This window comes from Callithrix jacchus, chromosome X, assembly GCF_049354715.1.
Source record: "Callithrix jacchus isolate 240 chromosome X, calJac240_pri, whole genome shotgun sequence".
NCBI classification, from domain to species: domain Eukaryota; kingdom Metazoa; phylum Chordata; class Mammalia; order Primates; family Cebidae; genus Callithrix; species Callithrix jacchus.
In genome coordinates this window covers 54,351,324-54,376,933 of record NC_133524.1, presented here as the reverse complement: position 1 = coordinate 54,376,933, position 25,610 = coordinate 54,351,324, and the positions used below count along the sequence as shown (strand labels likewise).

General features: G+C 44.6%; 1 protein-coding gene across 8 annotated transcripts in view; it reads left to right on the top strand.

The window, feature by feature from the left end:
- Nucleotides 1-2,237: 2,237 nt before the first annotated feature.
- PHF8 (PHD finger protein 8) overlaps nucleotides 2,238-25,610 on the top strand; it is a 108,223-nt gene continuing 84,850 nt past the window's right edge. For 4 of the 8 annotated variants that reach the window (XM_035287573.3, XM_035287572.3, XM_035287569.3 and 1 more), the window contains exons 1-2: nucleotides 2,238-2,649; nucleotides 4,707-4,896. In XM_035287573.3, the coding sequence (XP_035143464.1) occupies nucleotides 2,634-2,649; nucleotides 4,707-4,896 (206 nt within the window). In that variant the 5' untranslated portion in view covers nucleotides 2,238-2,633. Of the gene's footprint in view, nucleotides 2,650-3,186; nucleotides 3,760-4,706; nucleotides 4,897-25,610 lie in introns of those variants that run through there. The other 4 variants (XM_078364018.1, XM_078364017.1, XM_078364016.1 and 1 more) reach the window with 1 other exon arrangement.

Genomic DNA, 25,610 nt, shown 5'->3' with positions numbered 1-25,610 from the left:
TCCACTCCCCACCTCTCAAGGACACTGGGGAGGAATTTCAGGAGTCGGGGTAGGTACCACCGTACCTAGATCCAATGCTACTCTTGTGAAGCCTTTCCTCAATTAACTGTGACTGCCTCTTTGTTCCCACATAGGTTACTCAAACCTCTAGGTAGCACTTAGGGTTTGACCTTTTCCAGTCTCCTTATTTTGTTAATTTATTAGATAGTCTATTCCCTAAGGGAACACACAGGGTCTCTAATTCAGGGCTGGAGACCCTGACCTCCACCTGTAACCTGCTCAGTCCTCCCACCCCCATTTTAGGGTTTTCACACTCTTAATTCCTTCGGCGCTTGTCCCTAGCTAGCTCTTTTTGTTATTCAGGTCTCAGCTCCTGTCACCTTCTCTGAGAGGCTTTCCTTGACTACCTTATCTAAAATAGACTGCTTCCCTTCTAAATCGTTCTCTATCTCGTAACTGGTGGGTTACTTTCCTGATAGCACTCACCGCAATCAGAAATTCTCTGATTTGCCTCACTTTTTAAATCTGTGTTTCACCGGGCGTGGCGGCTCACGCCTGTAATCCTAGCACTTTGGGAGGCCGAGGTGGATGGATCACCTGAGGTCGAGTTCAAGACCAGCCTTGCCACCATGGTGAAACCCCATCTTAAAAAAAAAAAAAAATAAGAATTAGGCGTGGTGTTGCGTGCCTGTAGTCCCAGCTACTTGGGAGGCTAAGGCAGGAGAATCGCTTGAATTCGGAAGGCGGAGGTCGCCGTGAGCGGAGATCGTGCCACTGCACTCCAGCCTGGGTGACAAAGTGAGACTCCATCTCAAAAAAAAAAAAAAAAAAAGACGTCTCACCTTTCCTCCCCCAAACCATGTAAGCTTCAGGTCCCATTAAACCTGGACCTTCCAGTGCGGTGGCTCACGCCTGTAATTCCAATGCTTTTCTTGAAACCAGGAGTTTGAGACCAGCCTGGGCAATACAGCGGGGCCTGGGCTCTACAAAAAATCAAAAATAAATTAACCGAGTGTGGTGGTATGTGCCTGTAGTCCCAGATACTCAGAAGGCTCTGGCGGTAGGATCGCTTGAGCCCAGGAGTTCTAAGGTGCAGTGAGCTATGGTCTCCCAGCCTGAGTTGACAGCGTGAGACTGTTTTTTTTTTTTTTTTTTTTTTAAGATGGGGTTTCACCATGTTGGCCAGGCTGGTCTCGAACTCCTGACCTCAAGTGATCCACCAACCTCAGCCTCCCAAAGTGCTGGGATTACAGGCGTGAGCCACCATGCGTGGCGGAGACTTTGTCTTTAAAAAACCCAAACATAAGGCCGGGCGCAGTGACTCACGCCTATAATCCCAGCACTTTGGGAGGCCGAGGCGGGTGGATCACGAGGTCAAGAGATCGAGACCATCCTGGTCAACGAGGTGAAACCCTGTCTTTACTAAAAATACAAAAATTAGCTGGGCATGGTGGTACGCGCCTGTAGTCCCAGCTACTCGGGAGGCTGAGGCAGGAGAATTGCTTGAACCCAGAAGGCGGAGGTTGCGGTGAGCCGAGATCGTGCCATTGCACTCCAGTCTGGGTAACAACAGCGAAACTCCGTCTCAAAACAAAAACAAAAACAAAATCCCAAACGTAAACCCCTAAACCATCCTCTGGGTAAGTCACAAATGTTGAGACTCAGCTACTTCTGCTAGGAAACCTGTGTTTTCTTTTTGCTAACTGCATACAATCTAAACTCTTTTGCATTTCGCAATCTTTCATGTTGTGACCCTTTACTCAGTTTGAACTCCTCTCTTCCGTTTTCCTTGTTCTAACAATATTAAACTTTTAGTAAATATTTTTCTGTGTGCCTCCATGCATTTGTACACGTTGATCCTTTGAGTACAATGTTCTTGCTTGTTGATTTAAGTAAACTTATATGCTCCCTGTCTCCTTGCAGTCTTTCTTACCGCAGCAAGCAGCTTCTAAGGCTCTTTTGTTGCTTCATGTTGCATTTTGTAAAGGTCATTTTGCCGGAGTTGTGTTTACTGCGCCTTCTATTCCAATTGTTTACTTACAAGCTTGCTTCCTGCACTGGCAGATGCCCTCCCACGCTGGAGGCCCTGTTTTCACCATTGCATCCCCGGGGCCTAACCCACCATCACTGGTTAGGAAATTGTGTGCACGCACACTTTTTCTTTTTTTAAAGCAATGGGCCCCTTTAAGAAAACGAAATAGTAAGAGAACTTCTAGAGAATTTTCTAGAATGTTTGTGAAAACTAGGGCCATCTTGAATCATAAGTATGAAGCTCTACTAACTAAGCCTCTCCTCTCATCCCCTCCCCTCCCCTCAGGCTATAGTCAGAAAATTGTGGGACAGGTGCAAACAAATCCTTTAACTGTATTTGAACTGAAGTGAAACAGCAGGGTCAAAGAAGAGTTCAGAGGGAGTTGTGAAGTTGGCAGCAGCTTTACAGAGAACTACACTGAGGGCCTGAGAATAGAACGCGGGTAGCACAGGGCGCAACGTTTAACGTCTCTGCTCTGGGACTCGTCACTTGGCTTCTCGAAGCCCCTGCCCTCATTTGGTGATAATCACAGCGCTTCCTTCACAGTGGGGAGAACAACACAGAGGCCGTGGGAAAAAGCCCAGCCCGCTGAAGGTGCTCAATGAACGGGAGCCGCGGTGAGTACTCCGCCTCTATCCCGACAGAAGCCCGCCCCCACCACCACCTATTAATTTTGTAGTTTGGAGTCACCGAGTTCACCCCCTCTCATAGGAGGAGAAGGCTGGGGAGGAGGAGTATGCGACTCGGGGTAGCTTAACTCCCTGTTTGCCCGGAGGAGGGAAGGCCAGGAAGTTTCGGGCCCCACTCAAAATGGAGCCAAACGTCTGCCTCGCCTAAGATGGCGGCTTCTCCGCCTCTGGGATCAAGGGCTTCAGCGGCGATTGGGCACCTTAAAGAGAAGAGGGTCTCCAAAGGTGGTTGAGAACCGCCCTCCTTTCCTCAAGGCGGCGCCCCGCCCCCTGATGATGTCACAAGGGAGCCGGCGGCTCGCGGTTCCCCGCCTCCGCCGCGCTCACCTCGCGAGCCCAGCCCTCATAAGATGGCGGTCGCCTTGGCTCTTTTGGCAGCGCCGCCACTCTCAACATGGTAGCTGTTTACTCCGTATTTCTCCTCCCCTCTCCGCCTCAACTTCCTCGTTGTTTTGAATAAACTTTATTGACTACTCAGAACTGCCTACCACCGCCACTGGGCTTCTCCCAGCGACTTTTCGGGCCGTGTGCCTCGGACGTGGTGGCCGGTTCATCTCGTTCCTCTTTGGTTTTCTCGCGGCTATCTCTTGCCGGCCCAGCGACGACGCCACTTGCCCGTTCTCCAGGCGGCCGCCAGACTAGGCCCAAGCCGCGGTCTCAAGTAGGCCCCAACGGCCGGGCCGAGGGGAATGTTGTGGAAGAGGCTGCTCTGAAGTACCGTTGGGCGGCTGGTGCCCGCGCGACCCAGCAGGGGGCTCGAGGGGAAGGCGAGCGAGGTTCTCCGCCGTACGGGGACTATCCCAGAATTCGACGCGCGCCGCCGTAGGGGCCGGAACTACCGGACGCTTCCACTGAGGCGCCTCGCCGCCCGGGAGCTAGACCGGCTGCCGGCGTGTCGCTGGAACTGAGCTCCGCGGGCGTGGAATCCCTGCAGCTCTAAGCATGAGGAGGTCCCTGTAGGATTCGGGACCGAAGACGTTCTTGTTAGGTTTGGGGCGTGAGGAAGTTCCTGTCAGTTGGGGAAGCGTTAAGATTCCTGTAAGTTTCGGGGGCTGCGAGGATATTCCTGTCAGTTTTAGGATATACTGTGAGGTATCTGAACATCTGGGGAGACTAGGGAGCTCTTATCAATTTGAGGGGGCCGCAAGGAAACACTGCCAGTTTCTGAGTGATGTGGAAGAATCCTTGCTTAGTTTCAAGACTGTGAGAATCTAGTCAGTTTGAGGGGTTTTGAAGAAATCCTTTTGAGTTTCGGGGGTGCAACCAGAACCCTGTCATCTTTAAAGTACAGAACGAGCTCATGAGTTTATATATTTATTTCAGTTTTGGGGGTGATGAAACTCCTGACTGGTCGGGGAAGGAATGATACTGAGAGTGCTGGAAAGGCTCATTTAAAGTCCCCGAACTCGACCCCAGAACTGTGATTTCAGTTGGGCGCCTAGTCTTGTCTATCTTGTTCGTGAAGGCTTTGAGTAACCTGAACAGACTTTCAGGGATCCCTTATCTTTCTCTGGCTGGCCCTGTTTCGGGGGTGAGAGGAGGGTCGTCTTGAGATACCCCTAGCCTCATTTTTGAGGCTGTGGTTTGCGTCATAATAAAGGGAGCCCTGTGAAACGGGCCAGCTAGGAGAGGGTTCAGTGAGAGATTAAAGAAGCTTCCCGAAAAGGCTTCAGGTATTTTCCTCAAACCCGGAAAGAAGTTATCACTGACTCCGGGGCCGAGGGAGGTGGGGGTGGGGAGTGGGGAATGTGCGGTGTGGGGGCGGTGGGAAGCCTCGACGGTTGAGCGCCGTTCTTTACGTGTGAAAGAAATTCTAAAGGCCGGGTGGACTTTCTCTGGTTGCCCCCTACAGCCGCACCAGCTGTGTTGCATCCTGGCGGCGCTAACTCTCTATTTGAGAACTGAGGGTTGGTGCAAGGGGGTGGGGGGCGGGGGGCGGGGGGCGGGGGCTGATTCACTCTGTAAAAAGTGTTGTTTGTGCCTAGCTGTCGTCCAGAGAAGACGCCTGCTGCCGCCTCCCGCCCCTCTTGACACGACGAACCTGGCCCGCCGCAGAGCGCTCCAGGACCGAGCGAAGATGGCCTCAGTGCCGGTGTATTGCCTCTGCCGGCTGCCTTATGATGTGACCCGCTTCATGATCGAGTGTGACATGTGCCAGGACTGGTTTCATGGCAGGTAAGGAGGGCAGGCAGCGCCAGATAGGGTGCGGTGGCCAGGTGTTCCCACTTGCTCTCTCTCCCTTTCTCAGCTGTTTTTAGATTCCGGCTCAGAATCCCCTCTCCCAAACTCAGGTTCTGCCATTTCTCCTTGCAGACCAGGACCTAGCTGACATTAGCCTCTAGAGGTTTCTCCTTTTTTCTGTGTTTTCCCCTATATATTTCTTCTTTGCACCTTTGAGTATTTTTTTAGATATATAAGACCCCCCCCCCCTTTTTTTTTCCCTCTCGCAGAGTATCATTTTTATATTCTCACAGCTATGTTTTGCCTCAGACACTGGCTTTGGGGAAAACAATATTGGTCATTTGAGGTAGTTGAGTCCATAAACAGGGATTTGAGTCGTGGCTTTCTACTTAGTATCAGAGTGACCTTGCACAAGTTGCTTTGCCTTTCTGAGCCTCATTGTCCTCAGCTATAAAATGTCTCAAATATATCGTTTCTGATTTTGCAAAACATTTTGCATGTACTCCATAAATGGAGGCAGAAATACAACAGTATTTTATTTCTACAGCATTTATCTGCAGAACCATTCAACTAAATTGAATTAAGCAGAATAGATACTGGGTAAAACAGCAGGAGTAAAACCACTGATGAATTCCTTCGAGTTAACCTAAGCACCTGTCACCCAGAATTCTGGAGAGGTTAATATGTACGATAAAACTAATATCCCATTAATGGGATTTACATTTTAGCTATGGAAAGACAACCTTGAGGGGGCTTTGTATACTGGAGCACAACAAAACAGTGTATGGCACTCTCCTCCTGTTGCCTATTAGATTCTAGCATTTTCAGTTGTCTGGTCTCCTCCAGAGGAGCTATCTTTATTTTTACTTATTTTTTTTTTTGAGTCAAGGTCTCACTCTGTCACCCAGGCTGGAGTGCAATGGCATGATCTTGGCTCACTGCAACCTCTGCTTCCCAGGTTCAAGCGATTCTCTTGCCTCAGCCTCCCAAGTAGCTGGGATTAAAGGTATACGCCACCACGCCTGGCTAATTTTTTAGTATTTTTTGGTAGAGATGGAGTTTCACCATGTTGGCCGGGGTGGTCTCAAACTCCTGACCTCGAGTGATCCCCCTGCCTTGGCCTTCCACAGAGCTAGGATTATAGGCATGAGCCACTGCCCCCAGCAAGCTATTTCTATTTATCATGGTCAAGACCAAACTAAACGTGCTGGTACTGCTAAAAATCATGCCCTCAGCAGGGACTGCCCCCGGCCCCATATCCAAATTCATATTTAACCGATCTTTTTTTTTTTGTTCTTTTTTTTAATTGAGTCGGAGTTTTGCTCTTGTTACTCAGCTTGGAGTGCAATGGCGCGATCTCGGCTCACCACAACCTCACCTCCTGGGTTCAGGCAATTCTCCTGCCTCAGCCTACTGAGTAGCTGGGATTACAGGCACGCACCACCATGCCCAGCTAATTTTTTTTTTTTTTTGTATTTTTAGTAGAGACGGGGGTTCAACATGTTGACCTGGATGGTCTTGATCTCTTGACCTTGTGATCCACCCGCCTCGGCCTCCCAAAGTGCTGGGATTACAGACTTGAGCCACCTGGCCGATCTTTTTTTTTTTTTTTTTTTTTTAATCGAGATGGCTTTTGTTACCCAGGCTGGAGTGCAATGGCGCGATCCTGGCTCACCGCAACCTCCGCCTCCTGGGTTCAGGCAATTCTCCTGCCTCAGCCTCTCGAGTAGCTGGGATTACAGGCACGCGCCACCATGCCCAGCTAATTTTTTGTATTTTTAGTAGAGACAGGATTTCACCATGTTGACCAGGATGGTCTCTATCTCTTGACCTGGTGATCCACCCGCCTCGGTCTCCCAAAGTGCTGGGATTACAGGCTTGAGCCACCGTGCCCGGCCTAACCGATCTTTATTGAATATTATGTGCCAGGCACAGAGTTCTGTTTATTGCCTCATGTTATTTAAGAGTGGACAAGCCTAGAGGGTGGGACCTTTTCGTTTGCCCTGAAAGTAAGTGGGATTGAGATGTCCTTCAGGATTCCTGGTATCTTTGCTAGTGCTGTTCAAGTCATTCCTCAGCTTAAAATTCTTTCAGTGCTTTGCCTATGGGATAAAATTCAGTATCCTTTGTATGACAGACAAGACCTTTTGTCAACTACTTGTTCAGTTTCATCTTCTGCCACTACTCCTTCCTTGTTGTTTATGTCCTAGCAAGACTGAACTACCTATAGTTCTGGGAGAATTTCATACTCCTCTATGCCTTTTTGTCTTTGTACTTGCAAATTCCCACTAATGTCCTCCCTTTTACAACTCACAGACTGTAAAAGGTGTAAAAGGCCTTCTTCTTCTTGGTCCCCATTGCACTTTGTGTGCATCTTTATTAAAAAGTAGTTATTTTATCATATCATAGTTAAGTCTATGTCATTCATTAGCCAGAGTTTCCTGAGGACAGAGATGTCATCTTTTCATTTTTGGTGTCCCCAGATCCTAGTTCAGTGCTAAACATGTAATAGATGCTGAGTACATTTTTGAATGAATGAATGAGTCTTCATAAAAAAAAGCTGTTGCCTGGAAAACACTATGGAGATAAATAAAAGGAAAAAAAAGAAAAAAAAGCTGTTGCCTGTGGCCCTTACTTTGGATTGTATGGGAAATGTGTAGGTTCAGACCTGTAAAATGGGCTCCTGCCAACTCCTCACTCTGGAAACAGGGAACAGGAATGAATGCTTCCCAAGTGCTTATGTTTTCTGCCAGACCCTATGACAGGGACTTTGGATAAATTAGTCCATATCCAAGCCTGAAAGTTGATTATTTTTATATTAAATAATGTTCTTAATTTTTTCCTGGTTTTACAGTGAGACCTGCTTGTTGTAGAAAACACAGAAAAAGTATAAAGAAGGAAATAAAAGTCCACCTGAGTCTACTACTGTCTGGCACAATCCGTTGTTAAATTTTTTTTGCATTAACTCCCATCTTTTGAGTTAGAGTATAAACATATTTTTACAAGATGGGATTGTATTATAAATACCATTTTACAACCTATTTTTTTTATTTCTACTTAGTGTTATAATGTGTTTGCCAGGTCATTACATATTCAGCTAAACTTGATTTCTGATATGTGTCACCAGTTAACTTGGTCATTTCCTTTATGGTTGGACACTGTACTTTTTTGAACATTATTTGTACCTTTTTATATTATAAATAATGTTGTGAGGAAACTTTGAGGGTTCTGGAAAGGTTTTGCATCTTGATATGAGTGCTGATTAAAACAGAAAAATAAGCCAGGCACGGTGGCTCATGCCTATAATCCCAGCACTTTGGGAGGCCAAGGTGGGTGGCTCACAAGGTCAGGAGTTCAAGACTAGCCTGGCTAACATAGTGAAACTCCATCTCTATTGAAAATACAAAAATTAGCCAGGCATGGTGGCATGTGCCTGTAGTCCCAGCTACTCAGGAGGCTGAGGCAGGAGAATGGCTTGAACCCAAGAGGTGGAGGTTACAGTGAGCCAGAATCACGCCACTGCACTTCAGCTTGGGCAACAGAGTGAGACTTCATCTCAAAAAAAAAAATAAAAAACCAGAAAAACGTTGTGGCAAATATCTGCCCGGTAGATACTTGACATTTATAAGGCGCACCATTGAGGCCTTAAAGAATTCTAAACTTACAAATACAGGAATGGCCTTATGGGCCAGGCTCCTCTTTAGTTACATTTCTATGGTGAGTTCTTTGTTTTTGTGCACACCCTACACCCTAACACAAGTTAACTGCCTTAATTTTTTTCCATGAAATACACCAAATTAAAAAAATTTCTTCTCACGCTTCTCTCTATGGACCCCCACTGGACAAGGAAGCTGGCTGAGAATCAGGTCCTTGGTGGGTGGCTGCTCTTGCTTACTCAGTGCATTGCTCACACAAACACACCAGGCTCATAGTGCTCCATTTGTTTGTACTTCAGCACAATTGAAAATTACTACATGCTGTGGACTTTTTTGTGTGTGTATGTGACAGAGTCTCTATCGCCAGGCTGGAGTGCAGTGGCTTGATCCCGGCTCACTGCGACTTCCGTTTTCTGGTTTCAAGCAATTCTCCTGCCTCAGCCTCTCGAGTAGCTGGGACAACAGGCACGCACCACCATGCCCGGCTAATTTTTTATACTTTCAGTAGAGACGGGGTTTCACCATGTTGGCCAGGATGGTCTCGATCTCTTGACCTCGTGATCTGCCTGCCTTGGCCTCTCAAAGTGCTGGGATTATTGGTGTGAGCCACTGTGCCTTGCTGCTATGGACTTTTTATGGTGGCTTTCAAGAGTTAAGCCAACAAATTTTAAATCCACAAATGCCAAGAGGTGATAGAAATCTGTTCGTATCTCTACTTTTGTAGGATAGCTTTCTTTAAGTCCAGCTAGGGATTATGGAATATAATGCCAAGTTACTTTGTGGAAAGGTTATTAAAAGGGAGGCAACTCTTCCATTTTGCAGTGGAGAATCTGGAATCTGTGGAGGTTAAGTGACTTTCTGAGTGTGGATTTGAACTTTGAATTATTTGATTCCAGAGCCCAGGTTCTCAGAAGTGGAAAAAACATGGTATTGCTTCATTCTTCCTGTAAGAAGCTGGATTTTTCAAAAACACTGATTTGTACAGCAGTGGTTCTCAAACTTTAGCATGTATCAGACTCACTTGGAAGACCTGATAAAATACAAGTTAGGGATGCCCTAGCTACAGTGTTTGTGATTCAGTAGGTAAGCAGGGCCCACCCTTGAGAACCACTGATTTAGAGCATTATCTTGTTTTTATTCCTTCCCCTTCTGCAGAGTGAGATAGCAGAGTGATATTGAAGGATGGATGGATTAACATATCATTACTGCATATCAGTCATTCTCTCTTTTTTTTTTTTAAATAATTCCTAAGTAAGCTAACACAGGAGGAATGAACATTATTAAAGCTGGGAATAGTTCAGAATGCACTAAGTTCATCAGCTGGGAATTTGTTCAGAATGCATTTCTTGGGCTGGGACTGGGACTCAGAAATCTATATTTTAACAAGTGATTCTGATGCACCCTAACATTTGAGAATCATTGCTATACACTAGTGGAGAAAACTAGTTGGCAAGCATTTACTGATTTCTGGGATTTGAGCACAAATCTCACTCCTTTACAGTTTTCCTGTTTATAAAATAAATATTGGTTGATACATCCCCAAGGAAGTAATGGTGTGGATTTTAAACTCTAGAGGAAAGGGCACTGATTTCAGATCTGGGTTCAAATTCTGATTCTGTTACGTGTTAGCAAAGAATTTCTTCTCTGTGAAGCCTCAGTTTCCCTGAGAGGTTGTGATGATTTAAATAAAATGGTTCTAGCTATGTTTTTTTTTTTCTTTTTTTTTTTTGAGAGAGAGTGTTACTCTGTCACGCAGGCTGGTGTGCAGTGGCACAATCTTGGCTCACTGCAACCTCTGCCACCCGTGTTCAAGCAATTTTCCTGCCTCATCCTCCCGAGTAGCTGGGATTACAGACACCTGCTACTGTGCCCGGCTAATTTTTGTACTTTTAGTAGAGACGGGGTTTCACTATCTTGGTCAGGCTGGTCTTGAACTCCTGACCTTGTGATCCGCCCCCTTGTCCTTCCAAGGTGCTGGGATTACAGGCGTGAGCCATTGTGCCCGGCTATAGCTATGGTTTACTGAGCACAAGCTAATGTTCCACTCACTATGATAACCACCTCACCTTATCTGTATTCGATCTTTTTGGGGAGTTTAAAAAATTATTCTATTTAATGGTTATAGGACTATTCAAATTATCTATTTTATGTTGGATATGTACTTTCCAAGGAATTGATCCATTTCATCTAAGTTGTCAAATTTATGTTTGTAGAATTATTCATAGTATTTCTTTATTATCCTTTTGATATCTTTAGGCACTGTAGTGATAATTTTCTGTCATTAGTGATACTGGGCATGTGATGTCAATGCCTGTAATCCCAGCACTTCGGGAGGCCAAGGCTGGTGGATTGCTTAAGCCCAGGAGTTCGAAACCAGCCTGGGCAGCATGGCAAAACCCCGTCTCTACAAGAAATACAAAAAATTAGCTGGCCACGTGGTGCATGCCTGTAGTCCCAGGTACCTGGGCAGCTGAGGTGGGAGGATTGCTTGAACTCAGGAATTTGAGGCTGCAGTGAGCTGTGATTGCATGACTGCACTCCACCTTGGGTGACAGAGCAAGACCCATCTCAAAAAAACAATTGTTTTATTTGTCAGACTTGCTAGAGGTTTGTCAGTTTCTTTTCAAGGAACGAGCTTTTTGTTTCATTGACTCTATTGTCTGTTTTCAATTTCATTGATTTCTGTACTTTATTATTTTCTTCTTCCTTTGGGTTTATTTCCCTCTCTATCTAGTTTCTTGGGGTGGGAGTTTAGATTATTGATCCCTTGTTTTTTGAGACACAGTCTCGCTTTGTCACCCAGGCTGGAGTGCAATGGCATGGTCTCAGCTCATTGCACCTCCGCTTCTCGGGTTCAATTGATTGTCCTGCCTCAGCCTCCTGAGTAGCTGGGATTATAGGTGCCTGCCACCATGCCCAGCTAATTTTTGTATTTTTAGTAGAGTTGGGGTTTCACCATGTTGGCCAGGCTGGTCTTGAACTCCTGACCCTGTGATCCACCTGCCTTGGCCTCCCAAAGTGCTGGAATTACATGCGTGAGGCACCGCACCCGGCTGACTTTATCTCTTTTCTAATGTAAGCCTTTGGCTATTAATTTCCTTCTTGGCACCAATAGATTTTGATATATTACATTTTCCATTTTCATGTAGTTTAAGGCATTTGAAAAAAGGTGTTTTTTTTTTTTTTTTTTGAGACAGTGTCTTACTTTGTTGCTCAGGTGGGAGTGTAGAGGCAGTATCATAGCTTACTGCAGCCTCCAACTCCTGGGCTTAAGTCATCCTGCTGCCTCAAGACTTTTTTTTTTTAAATTCCTCTTGAGACTTCCTGTTTGACCCATGAAGTATATAGAGGTATGTTGTTTAATTTTTAAGTTTTTGTGGAGTTTCCTGTTATAGTTCTGTTATTGACTTCTAGTTTGATAATGGTCAGATAATATACTCTGTATGATTTTAATTTCTTGAAATTTATTGAGATTTGTTTTATAGCTCAGAGTCTATCTTGGTAAATGTTTCATGATCACTTAAAAAGAATGTATTCTGCCATTGTTGGGTAGAGTGTTCTATAAACATCAATTTATTGCTGTTGGTTAGTGGTGGGGCTGATTTCTTCTCTATACTTGCTGATTTTCTTTTTAATTTAATTTTTTTTTTTTTTTTATTTAGAGACAGGGTTTCACTTTGTCACCTGGGCTGTGGTGCAGTGGTGTGATCATGGTTCACTGCAGCCTCAAACTCTAGGGCTAAAGCAGTCTCCTCCTGCTTCAGCCTCTTCAATAGCTGAAACTACAAGCATGTGCCACTGTGTCCCCTAGTTTTTTCAAGTTTTTTTGTGTGGAGGGTGTGAGTATAGGTTGGTGGTACCTCCCTTTGTTGCCTGGGATCATATGGACTTCTGGCTTCAGATGATCCTCCCACCTCAGACTCCTAAAATGCTGGGATTACAGGTATGCGCTATTGCTCCTGCCCCAAGTTACCTCTGTATAGCTTTTTTCAGTACTTGCTGTAGTAGGTATTACAATATACATATAACTTACCACAAGCAACTGCTCGTGACATTTTACCAGTTTGATTGAAGAGTAGAAACTTTACTTTTCTTTATATGCCTTTATGTTCCTTTGTTTATAATATAATTAATCTTTTTATTGTTGTTGAGACAGAGTCTTGCTCTGTTGCTCAGGCTGGAGTGCAGTGGCACAGTCAAGGCTCACCTGCAGCCTAAACCTCCTGGGCTCAATTGATCCTCCCACTTTAGTCCCCTGCCTCCCCTCAACGCCTGGCTGATTTTTTTATTTTTTATTTTATAGAGACTGGGTCTTTGCTATGTTGCCCAGGCTGGTCTTGAACTCCTGGGCTCAAGCAATCTTCCCAATTCAGCCTCCCAAAGTGCTGGGATTACAGGTGTGAGCCACTGTGCCCAGCCTTGTTTATAATATAATGAATCTTAAATATTTGTTCTATATGCATTGAGAACCACATTATACAGTGGTGTAATTTTTGCTTCAACCATCAAACATGATGTAGAAAACTCAAGAGGAGAAGGAAGGTTTATTGTATTTACTCATATTTTTATTCTTTGTTCAGTCTAACTTAACTGATGTTTCAGGATTCTTCCTTTATCATTTTCTTTCTGTTTCAGAGAGCTTCCTTTACTCATTCTTTTATTTATTTATTTTTGAGACAGGGTCTCACTCTATTGCCCATACTGGAGCAATTGTGTGATCTGGCTCAGCACAATCTTTGCCTCCCCATGCTCCAGCAATTCTCCTGCCTCAGCCTACTGAATAGCTGGGATTACAGGCACGTGCCACTACGTTTGGCTAATTTTTGTATTTTTAGTAGAGTTGGGGTTTCACCATGTTGGCCAGGCTGGTCTTGAACTCCTGACCTCAAATGATCTATCCTCTTTGGCCTCCCAAAGTGCTGGGATTACAGGCATGAACCACCATGCCTGGCCTACTCATTCTTTTAGGATAAGTCTGTTGTCAACAAATATGTTTAGTTTTCCTTTATCTGAGGATGTGTTTGCTTCCCTCGAATTCTTAGGGTATCTTTTCACTTGATATCGAACTCTGGGTTTCCAGTTCTTTTATCTCAGCACTTGAAAACTATTCTGCTACTTCCTTTTGGCCTCCTTGGTTTCTGATGAGAGAGCCTCTGTTATTCAAATTGATATTCTCCTTGAGGTAATGTGTCATATATCTCTCATTGCTTTCAAGATTTTTCCTTTTTCTTTTGCTTTTAGGAATTTGATTAAGCCTTGTCTTAGTGTGGATTTCTTTGAGTTTGTCTTTTGTTGTAGTCCTATAGGTTGCCGAGGCTCTGTTTTTTTTTTTTTGTTGTTGTTGTTGAGAGAGTTTCACTCTTGTTGCCCAGGCTGGAGTGCAATGCCTACAATTTCAGTTCACTGCAACCTCTGCCTCCCAGGTTCAAGTGATTCTCCTGCCTCAGCCTCCTGAGTAGCTCGGATTACAGGTGTGTGCCACCACACCCGGCTAATATTTTATATTTTTTGTAGAGACAGGGTTTCACCATGTTGGCCAGGCTGGTCTTGAACTCCTGACCTGCTGAGATTACAGGTGTGAGCCACCACACCTGGCTATTGTTCTGTTTTCAACTTACTGATTATTTCCGCTATTGCCTCCATTCTGCTGTTGAACTCATCTAAAGAATTTTCATTTAAGTTACTGTATTTTTCACTTCTAAAAATTTTATTACGTTCTTTTCTATCTTCTGTTTTTTAAGTGATTTTCTATTTTTTGCTGACACTTAAACTTTTTGTTTTGAGATGGAGTCCAGTTCTGTCTCCCAGGCTGGAGTGCAGTGCTGTGATCTCAGCTCACTGCAACCTTCGCCTCCTGGGTTCAAGCAATTTTCCTGCCTCAGCCTCTCAAGTAGCTGGAATTAAAGGCACACACATGTCACTATGCCTGGCTAATTTTTGCTGACACTTTTTATTTATTTCTACTTATTCATTTGTTTTAGGCATGTTCTTAATTGCTCATTGAAGCATTTTTATGATAGCGCCTTTAAAATTCTTGTCAGATAATTCCAACATCTGTGTCATCTCAGTCTTGATATCTGTTGATTTTCTTTTTTTATTTGTGATTTTCCTTGTTCTTGATATGACAAGTAATTATTTTAATTATATTCTGGACATTTTGGGTATTATGTTATGAGATCCTGGATCTTTGTTTTTTTTTTTTTTTTGAGATGGAGTTTTGCTCTTGTTACCCAGGCTGGAGTGCAATGGCGCAATCTCGGCTCACCGTAACCTCTGTCTCCTGGGTTCAGGCAATTCTCCTGCCTCAGCCTCCTGAGTAGCTGGGATTACAGGCACGCGCCACCATGCCCAGCTAATTTTTTGTATCTTTAGTAGAGACGGGGTTTCACCATGTTGACCAGGATGGTCTCGATCTCTTGACCTCGTGATCCACCCGCCTCGGCCTCCCAAAGTGCTGTGATTACAGGCTTGAGCCACCGCGCCCGGCCAAGAGATCCTGGATCTTATTTAAGACTTCTGTTTCTGCAGGTCTTCTCAGACACTGCACTCCAGTGGCAGAAAAGGGGTACCACTTCATGACTGCCAGGTGGGGGTGGAATACAGGTTCCCCACTTGGTCTTTGGTGGTATCCACCACTTCCTAGGTGGGTGGATCCTGCTGTCCCTAGTTGGTCTGCCTTCTTCTGTTCACCTTTCAGAGTCTTAAGTTTTATATAAAATGTCCAAGGTTTTTAGCCGTACTTGGAGGGATAGGGAGAAGTGCATCTGCTTCATATTGTTCCAGAACCAGCAGTGAAGAGTTGATCTTAAACTAATGGGGAGAAATACTCACTCCTTTATTTGGAGCAACTGTTTCTCCCCATTAGGTTAAATAACGTGCCCAAAGCTACACGGACAGTTAGCTGGACCACAAATCAAACCTGGGTCTTCTGTACTCTCACTGTAGACAATATAAAGTGGTGTTTGTTAGAAGTTATGGAAGATAGGGAAAATCAGATAATGTGCTTTGTGCCAGGCATCATTCTGGACACAGTGGGTTGGGGGGATACATACAGCAGTGAACATGAGACAGTAATAGTTTGTCAAGTGATAATACATGGTCTAGAGAAAAATAAAGCAGGGTGAGCAGGAGGAGGAGTACCACCCAGGGTTGAAGTAGTGGTTATTTGATACAGGATGAGTACGGATGGGTTACATTTGAGACTGAAGGAAAGTGAGGAAGGGAACCATGCTGGTAAGTATGGGAAAAGTGTTCCAGGCAGAGGAAATAAAGGACCCAAGTGAGGAGAAGGCCTCGCATGTTACCATTCCAGTCCAATGTTAATGGAACAGAGTGAGTGAGGGGAGAGTAATAGAAGCTGAGGTTAAGAGTGGAGTGTGCACAGATCATATACAGCAGTGATTTTCTAAGTGTGTTACCAGCCGGATCAGCATCATCTAACTCATTAGGCCAGTTCTTGGATCCCACCCCAGACTGACTGAATCAGGAACTCGAGATGGGGCCCCAGAATCTATGGTTTAACAGCCCTTCAGATGATTCTGATGCATGCTAAAGTTTAAAAATCACAGGTATAGGGTGTAAGGACTTGGTTTTTACACTGGATGGGAGCCACAGAAGGTTTTTGAACAAGTGAGAGTTGTGATCTGATTTAGGTTTTGGCTCTTGTGAGGATAGACTGAAGGTGAGGAGGAAGGTGGAAGCAGGGAGAATTTGGGGGCTACTGTAGATCATTATTCCTTAAAGTGTGTTCCCTAGACCAGCAGCATCAGCATTACCTGAGAGATCATTAGAAATGCACGTTCATAGGCCCAACCCATTTATAGGCCCAACCCAGTCCTACTGAATCAGGATTCCTGGGGATGGGGGCCTAGGAATCTGTTTTTTTTTTTTTTTTTTGAGACGGAGTCTTCTTCTGTTGCTAGGCTGGAGTGCAGTGGCGGGATGTTGGCTCACTGCTACCTCCGCTTCCTGGGTTCAAACAATTCTGCCTCAGCCTCCTGAGTAGCTGGGAATACAGACATGTGCCACCAGGCTCAGCTAATTTTTTTTGTATTTTTAGTAGAGATGGGGTTTCACCATGTTGGCCAGGGTGGTCTCAGTCTCCTGACCTCTTGATCTGCTCACTTCAGCCTCCCAAAGTGCTGGGATTACAGGCATGAGCCACTGCGCCAGCTTGGAATCTGTGTTTTAACAGGCTTACCAGGTGTTTCTGTTATTCCCTAAAATTTGAGAAACACTTGTCTAGTTAGGCAGTGGTGGCTTAAACCAGAGTCAGTGGTAATGAGAAGTGGCTGGATTTTGAATATATATCGATACAGGATTTGCTTATAGATTGGATTGGGGTTGTGAAAGAAGAAATTTAAGAATGACTCAATTTGAGGAATTTGGTGTAAAGGGAACTAGTGTAATGGGGCAGTGACTGAGGGGATCATGATCAAAAAAGGGTTTTTTTTTTTTGAGTTTTTTCTTTTTTTGAGATACAACAGCCTGTTTGTGTGCATGTCAGTGCATATGAAGTTATTCCATTGGTGCATCCAGAATTTAGTGAAGCCTGTTACATGGCTAACTCATAAAGGAGACGTTTCCTGGTTACGCTGGAACTTGCTGTGTCCTTTGCATTCCTTTAAGTCCTGTGTGCCTGGAATTGGGGTCGGGGTGGAAACTGGTGAGAATGGTGAATGTGTCAGCTTCTGGTTTTATGGATGGTGTTCTGTCTGGACCTGGATCCTTGAGCACCCTCAGAAAGCAGAGGTCGAGCAGGTAAGAAGCCAGACAGGATCTAGAGCAGCAACGTCATCTCTTAGGTATCTCCAAGCCTCAGCTCCCACTCAGTTCCACGTCCCTGGAAGAATTGAGTGTCCACTTTGGCATGCTCCTAACACTTGACTGTATTAATTATCCCTCATTATATCCTGTTTATATATATACATACCCACATATGTATATATATACGTATACATATACATATATATAAAATATTTATGTATATCTATATATACGTATATGTATACATATATATGTATATATTTTTTGGAAATGGAGTCTTGCCCTGTCACCCAGGTTGAAGGGCAATGGTGCGGTCTCAGCTCACTGCAATCTCTGCCTTCCAGGTTCAAGTGATTCTCCTGCCTCAGCCTCCTGAATAACTGGAATTACAGTTGTGCACCACCACACCCAGCTAAGTTTTGTATTTTTAGTAGAGACAGCGTTTTACCATGTTGGCCAGGCTGGTCTTGAACTCCTGACCTTGTAATCCGTCCACCTCGGCCTCCCAAAGTGCTGGGATTACAGGTGTGAGCCGCCATCCCCATCCCCTGGTTACATATTGTTGTGATACAGTAGAGTCACAAAATCCTGAATTTTTAACCTGCTCTGCTACTTACTACTTTTGTAATTGCCAACAATTGACTTAACCACTCAGACCTAGATTTCTCATCTGTTAAATTAGAATAATATTAACGATGATGATAGCTAATACTTACAATGTGCCAGGAACTTTAAGTACTTTACCTTAGCTCATTTAATCCTCTTAACAACCCTGTGAAGTGGGTACTGTCAGTACTTCCATTTCACAGATGCAGAAACTGAGATGCAGAAAGGTTAACTATAAATTGCTTAAGTTCACATAGCTAGTATGTGGCAGAGGTAAGATTCAAACCTAGGCAGTTTGGCTCCTAAGCTCGTACTTTAAGCCTCTGCTTCTGTGTTTAATGTCTCTGTATGTTGTACGGAAGGCCCTGATTTGTTGTGGAGATTAAATGTGATAATATGTAAAGTTCATAGCTCAGTTTTTTTCTCAGTGCCTTTTATGCAAACTTCAAATTCACTCGTTCACTGTTCACTTGGCACCCTGTTACCTTGCTTTATTGACTTTATAACACTTAGGAAACTGTTCTGACACTGCCTCTCTGTCTCCTCCTCTAAAGTGTCCAATCCATGATGGCAGTGCCTGTGCTCAATCAATATTTGTTGAATTTATGCACTCATTTACTTAACAAATACTGAGTGCCTACCATGTGCTTGGCTTTGCAGTGTATGATGGGGATAACTCAACTTAATCACAAGACCTGGTGCTATAATAATTATCCTCTTGACTCAGAACAAATCAGCATTTACCACCCTTGGTCCCAGGTGGTAACTATTGAGACAGTGCAGCCAGAAGCCCAATTTTTCGTCTGCCTCCCTGATATGAGGAGTTGTCTAGCACATTGAATGTTTGTTGAATAATAAGTAAGGCAAGACTGAGAGATGGGAAAGGTGAGGACTTTTGATAAACAAGATACACTATCTGCCAAATGTAGTGGGTACAGACAGCAGGTAAGTGAAGTGAGCAGTTCCAAGGCCTCGTGATGAAGGCTGAAATAGGGATAGTGTGTGGGGGGTGCCACTGCAGCAGGAAAGAGGAAGAGCAGGAATCTTCCAGGTAGAAGGAGCTATGTGAGGAAACCCAGAGGCTAGAGCTAGACAGAATGTGGCACTGAGAGTCCACTGACTTTTTAGAGCAGGGCTGGCTTCATGAGTGTGCAGCCACTGTAGTCACATGATGCCCCATGCCTGAGGTTTAATATTCTGTGGTGGTTGTCTTGAAATTCTTAATAATTTTGCCTTTGATTTTGTGATTTGTATGTGATGGAACAATGGAGTGTGTGCTGGGGACTTAGAGCCTTAGCTCATATGTGGTTCTACCTCCTGCTGTCTTTCTACCTTTCAGAACAGGTTCTTGGGCTAGCTGCCTGGGACACTGGGCCCAGGTCTAGGTGTGGACAGAGTCGGTTGGGTGCATGTACCCTGTGTACTAAGTCACCGGACAGGGCTCCAGGGTACTTGTGTGGGCCTGCACTCACCCCTTGAGTTATTCCTATACCCAAGAGAGTGTAACAGTTAATAGCATATTAAAACTGCATGGTAAGTTGAGAGACTATGGAAGAAAGGAAAAAGCTTTTTTGTTTTTTAGGCCCCACAGATTCTAAGTAAATGGGCTATGTAATAGGAGTGTCTCCCTCAGCTTACGTTGTATGTGAGGAGCAAGAGGTGAGCTCAGTCAGAGAGGCAAGGTCTTTTGGGCCATGGTACGTTTATACTTTACCTTAGGAAAAATAGGGAGCCTGTGAGGCATTTTAAGCATGGGTTGATAGAATCAAATTTGTGTTTTTAAATGATCACTTTGGCTGTACTATGGAGGGCCAATTGGGTAGAGACATAATGGGGACCAGGAGTACAGTTAGGAGGGCAGGACAATAACACAGTTAGAGATAATAGTTGCCTGAACTAGTTCAGGGGCAGTAAGGATGACAAAAGGGCATGATTGATAGCTAATAAAGAGATGAGTTGATAGGACATGGTGATAACTTGGGTAATAACAAATATACAGAATACTTACTATGGGCAGGCACTCTTCTAAATGCCTTTTTTTTTGAGATGGAGTTTTGCTCTTGTTACCCTGGCTGGAGTGCAATGGCGCGATCTTGGCTCACCGCAACTTCTACCTCCTGGGTTCAGGCAATTCTCCTCCCTCAGCCTCCTGAGTAGCTGGGACTACAGGCACGCGCCACCATGCCCAGCTAATTTTTTGTATTTTTAGTAGAGACGGGGTTTCATCATGTTGACCAGGATGGTCTCGATCTCTTGACCTCGTGATCCACCCGCCTCGGCCTCCCAAAGTCCTGGGATTAACAGGCGTGAGCCACTGTGCCTGGCTCTAAACACATTTTATATGTTAGTTCATTTACTTTTGATAACCTTACGTAGTAGATATAGTTTTTATCCCCATCTTAGAATGAGGAAATTGAGTCACAGAGAGGTTTAATAACTTGTCCAAGATCCCACAGCTAGTAAGTAGCATAACCACGATGCAAACCCAGAGAGTCTGGATCTAAAGTCAAGTGTTCTTGATGCTAGGATGCCTACTTCAAGGTATAGTGGAGGGAGAAGGCTAGAGGTGAATCAGTGATGGCTGCCAGGTTTCTGCCTTGAATGCCTGGTGAAGTGGAGCTATTTGCTGAAGTGGGAAACCTAAGAGAGGGATCATGTTTAGGGGACAGACGACAGAGGGAGAAACTGAGTTTGGACATGTTGAATTTGAAATACGTGAGTGGCTATCCTGTAGAAACGTCTCCTCTGGGAGACATTTGGAGGGAAGAGTCTAAAACCCAGCAGGAAGATCTGACTTGGAGTTATAAGTGCATAAAGGGCACATGGAACCCTGAGACTGAGAACAATGAGGAAAAGTGAGGAGAAAAGAGTGCCCAGGTAAGAGGACCTAAGAAACTTCAACATTTAAAGACTGGGCAGGAGAAAAAGAGTTAATCAGGAAAAAGGAACAGCCAGAGACATAATTAAAATCACATCACATCTCTGCTCAAAATGGCTGTGACTCTTAAGTTCTTGTGGTTACTCAGGAGAAGCCAAAGTGCTTTACAGTGGCCTACAAGGCCCTACTACATGAGTCTATTGCCTTTCTGACTTGTTACTGTCCTCCTAGCTCTCTAGTCTAGAACAGTCTCCTTCTTTCTGCTGCTTTCATAGTCTAGGGACATTCCCACCACAGGGCTTTTGTACTTGCCGTCCTTATTGGGATGCTCTTCCTTCATAGCTACATGAGGGGCTTGCTCCCTTACTTTCTTCGGGTCTTTATTCAAAAGTCATTTTGTCAGTCTTCGTTATCTTCCCTATCTAATATTTCACCCTCACTACCATTCTTCCCGGCTCCCCGTTGTGTGTTTGTGTGTGCTGTGTATAGTTACACATTCACACATGTATGTTCCTCTATATTCCCCTTCCTGTTTTATTTTTTTCTATCTAGGTCTCCTCACTAACATACAATGTATTTCACCAATTTGCATTGATTTATCGTTTCTTACATACAGTGTATTTCACCAATTACATTGATTTGTTTCTTGTCTGCCTCCCCACTAGAAAATAAGCTCTATGAAGGCAGGGATTTTTGTATGCTTTGTTTTGTGTCTTCATCTCACCAGCACCTAGAAAAGCTTGGCAGATGCTCATTAAATGTCAGCTGAAGGAATGGGTACCAGGCAAATGGGGCATTATGGAAGTCAAGGGTAAACAGTTTGTCGGGTGGAAAGCGTACAGGGTTGGCAGTGTGAAAATGCTGCTGAGGTTAAGATAAAGCAGAGAAGTACTTACTGCATATATCAACAGGGAGGTCAGGACATCAGTTAGATTTATTTTAAAGAAGGCGGGGACTAAGATCAGACTGTAGCAGGGGATGAGTCACAAAGTGCATATAGCAACCCTGAAAAAGTATTGACTTGGCTCTGATAGAATACCTATGGATACTACTGGGCAGCTAGTGGTGGGAGGGAGACTCTTCACTGTATACACTTCTGTACTCTTTGAGTTTTGCACCATGTACAACTGTTACCTATTCAAAAAAGGGGTCATTATCAAGCTGCTTAGGTTTGTTTATTTTGTTTTAAGTGGCATAGGTTTTTTTTTTTTTTTTTTTTGAGGTGGAGTTTTGCTCTTGTTACCCAGGCTAGAGTGCAATGGCACGATCTTGGCTCACCACAACCTCCGCCTTCTGGGTTCAGGCAATTCTCCTGCCTCAGCCTCCTGAGTAGCTGGGATTACAGGCATGTGCCACCATGCCCAGCTAATTTTTTTTGTATTTTTAGTAGAGACGGGGTTTCACCATGTTGACCAGGATGGTCTTGATCACTTGACCTGGTGATCCACCCGCCTCGGCCTCCCAAAGTGCTGGGATTACAGGCGTGAGCCACCGCGCCCGGCTAAGTGGCATAGGTTTAAAGAAGGAAGATGTTTGGCTGTGAAGGGGCAGACAGGAAGAAGGGAGGTTGGAAGATGGGTAGGTCTTGGTTTTTTTATTTGTAAAGATCAATAGACTTATTTAAATGCTATTGTGGAGAGAAAGTAGAGAGAGAGATTGAAGATACTACAGAAAGAAGGAATACTTGATTGAGAAGATAAGAAAAGATGTAACCCAAGTGGAAAACTTGGCTTTAGAAGGAAGGAGAGAGAGTACTTTTGTTGTGACAGAAAAAAAGGATGGGTGTAGAAGGAGGTAGATTTGGTGACGGGAAGTTAAGGTAGTTCACCTCTGATTATTTAATTTTCTCTAAGAAGTAGGAAGTGGCTGGCATGATGGCTCACACCTGTAATCCCAGCACTTTGGGAGTCTAAGGTGGGAGTATCACTTGAGGCCAGAAGTTTGAGACCATTCTGGGACAACAAAGCAAGACCACGCACACATGCGTGCATGCTGGGCTTGGTGGTGTGTGCTTGTAGTCCTAGGTACTTGGGAGGCTGGGGCAGGGGGATCACTTGAGCCCAGGAGTTTGAGGCTGCAGTGAGCTACGATTGTGCCACTGCTCTCCAGCCTGTGTGACCCAGTGAGACCCTGACTCTAAATAAACCAAACCAAAACAAAAACATTAAGGAACTCAAAGAATGAGAGCAAAGGATGCTAAAAAATCAAAACAAAACCAGAAGTAGAAGGAAGCAAGGTCATTTGCTGAGAGACAAGAAGTGGGTAGTGGGGTAAGACCTTTGAAATAGCCACTGTAGATAGTAAGAGAGTGAGTTGAGTGAGGAATTAACAGAAGGATTGTCAGGCAGCATGATCCAGATTTTTTTTTTTTTTTGGAGATGAAGTCTTGCTCTGTTACCCAGGCTGGAGTGCAGTGGCACAAACTCGGCTCACTGCAACCTCTGCCTCCTGTGTTCAAGCCGTTCTCCTGCCTCAGCCTCCTGAGTAGCTGAAATTATAGGTGCCCACCACCATGCCAACTAATTTTTGTAGTTTTAGTAGAAATCAGATTTCACCATGTTGGCCAGGCTGGTCTCGAACTCCTGACCTCAGGTGATGCGCCTGCCTTGGCCTCCCAAAATGCTGGGATTACAGGTTGTGAACCACCGTTCCTGGCCAATCCAGATATTTTGGACAGTGAATTTATGGTACCAATCTAATGGGTGGTTTTTCTCTAGCTACATCTAGTGGGTCCAGAGTAAGGTAGTTGGACCAAGGCAGGTTAAGGTTTGCATGTGGGCATGAAAGGCAATGGGGCAAGTGAGGATATCTGTAAGAGAATGATTGAAGTGAGGAATGCTGGAATCTCAACTAGTTAGGGAAGGAGGGTAAATAAAGTCAAGAATGTGTGAATAGGTGAAAAGTATGCAAATAAAGAGTTTTGAGGGCAAATAACAGGTTGTAGTGAATGAGAGCTCGATAGACTTGTGGCCACAGAGGGCAATGTATGAGTTTCATATTCTAGAGATACAGCAATTGCTGGTGTTGACAAGGTCTGGGGGATGGTCATGAGAGTTGGTAGCTGAAATGGGAGTAGAGGTAACAGTCTCTGAAGATGACAAGATCAGAGAACCAAGTGCCTAGAATGTTGTATCTCCACATGGATACTGATTTTAGGTAGGATGTTGGCAGGACTTGGGGTGGAGAAGAATCTGACCAGTTTCTGCAGCGAGTGAGAGGGTATGTTGGGGAGATGGGTATGTGGCACTGATGAAGAGGAGTAGGAAATGGTATGAGCAAAAAAACATAAAAGACAAGCCCCCAATTTTATTATCAGATTGAACAGACATAAAATTATTCTGTCAAATTGCTATAAAAACTTTTGCATAATAGTACTGCTTACTCTTTCTGTACTTATCGCACGCAGACCTGTAGTAAACAATTCACAGACCAGCATTAGTCTGTGGACCATACTTTGAGTGGCACTGGTGTGGAGAAAATGATTTTCCCATAGGAGAAGCTGCCTTCAGTTAAGCCTGGAAGGTGAAGGAGTATTTGTTGAAGGGGGTGCCAATGCTGAGGGCAAATTTGTTTACCAAGGGATGGGTTTGCTGGGGGCATGACAGAACACTTGGGAAAGGAGATGAGCAGCAGGTGTTTAGGGTAGAGAAAGCACATAGCCACATGGGGTGAAAGTTTAGAAGAGAGAGGTGAAGAGGCTTCCTTCTTCAGCACTGTCCAGGGGGAACAGGGATATGAGATAGAAAGCATGCAGTCCAGGGCAGTGAGCTAATGTTACAAGGTCTGGGGAATGTCTTTGAAGAAGGTTTAGGCAGGTGAAGGATGAGGTCTGGACTGCACTTCTAGCACTTACTGTGAAACCAGATACTGTGTACCAGACTTTATGCTCACTGTGCTACACATGTTAATATTATTATTATTTTTTGTCTTTTTTCTTTTTTTTCCTTTTTGTGGAGAACGGGGTCTTGCTATATTGCCCAGGCAGGTCTCGAACTCCTGGGCTCAAACTATCCTCCCGCCTCTGCCTCCCTAAGAGCTGGGATTACAGGCGTGAGCCACAGCGCCCGGCACGTTAGTATTATTTTTATAGAGATGGGGTTGCCCTATGTTGCCCAGGCTAGTCTTGAACTCGTGGCCTCAAGCAATTCTCCCACCTTGGCCTCCCAAAGTACTGTGATTACAGGTGTGAGCTACCACGACTAGCCATGCTACACACTTTGTATATGCATTATCTTACTGAATCCTTAAAAACCCTATGAAGGTGATGGTGATATCCCCAGTTTGTTGATATGTTGCCGGTTTATAGGCATAAGATTATTAGTTGGGAAGATGTTACAGTCCTAATCCCAGGAAGTCCATTTATGAGTATGATCTTGGCTGAAAACAACTTGAGCTCTGCCTTAATGTTCCCTGCTGTGTGCAGCCAACCAAAGATTTTTAAGACTTGAGTCTTTTTTTTTTTTTGGTGACAGGGTCTCATTCTGTTATCCAGGCTGGAGTGTGGTAACACATTCATGGTTCACTGCAGCCTCGATCTCCTGGGTTCAAGTGATCCTTCTAGCTCAGCCTGCATGCCCAGCTAAATTTTTTTTGTTTGTTTTGGTAGGAACGAGGGTCTCACTTTGCTGCCCAGCAGCAAGTGATCCTCTTGCCTTGGCCTCCCAAAGTTCTGCAGTTATAGGTGTGAGCCACTGTGCCTGGGCCTAGGTGTTTAATTTTAGCCAGAATTTATTTGGAGGGCTGCTGGTGCCTTCCCTAGTAAGGGAAGGTATAATTTTGTGAGATTACCACCTCATATACAT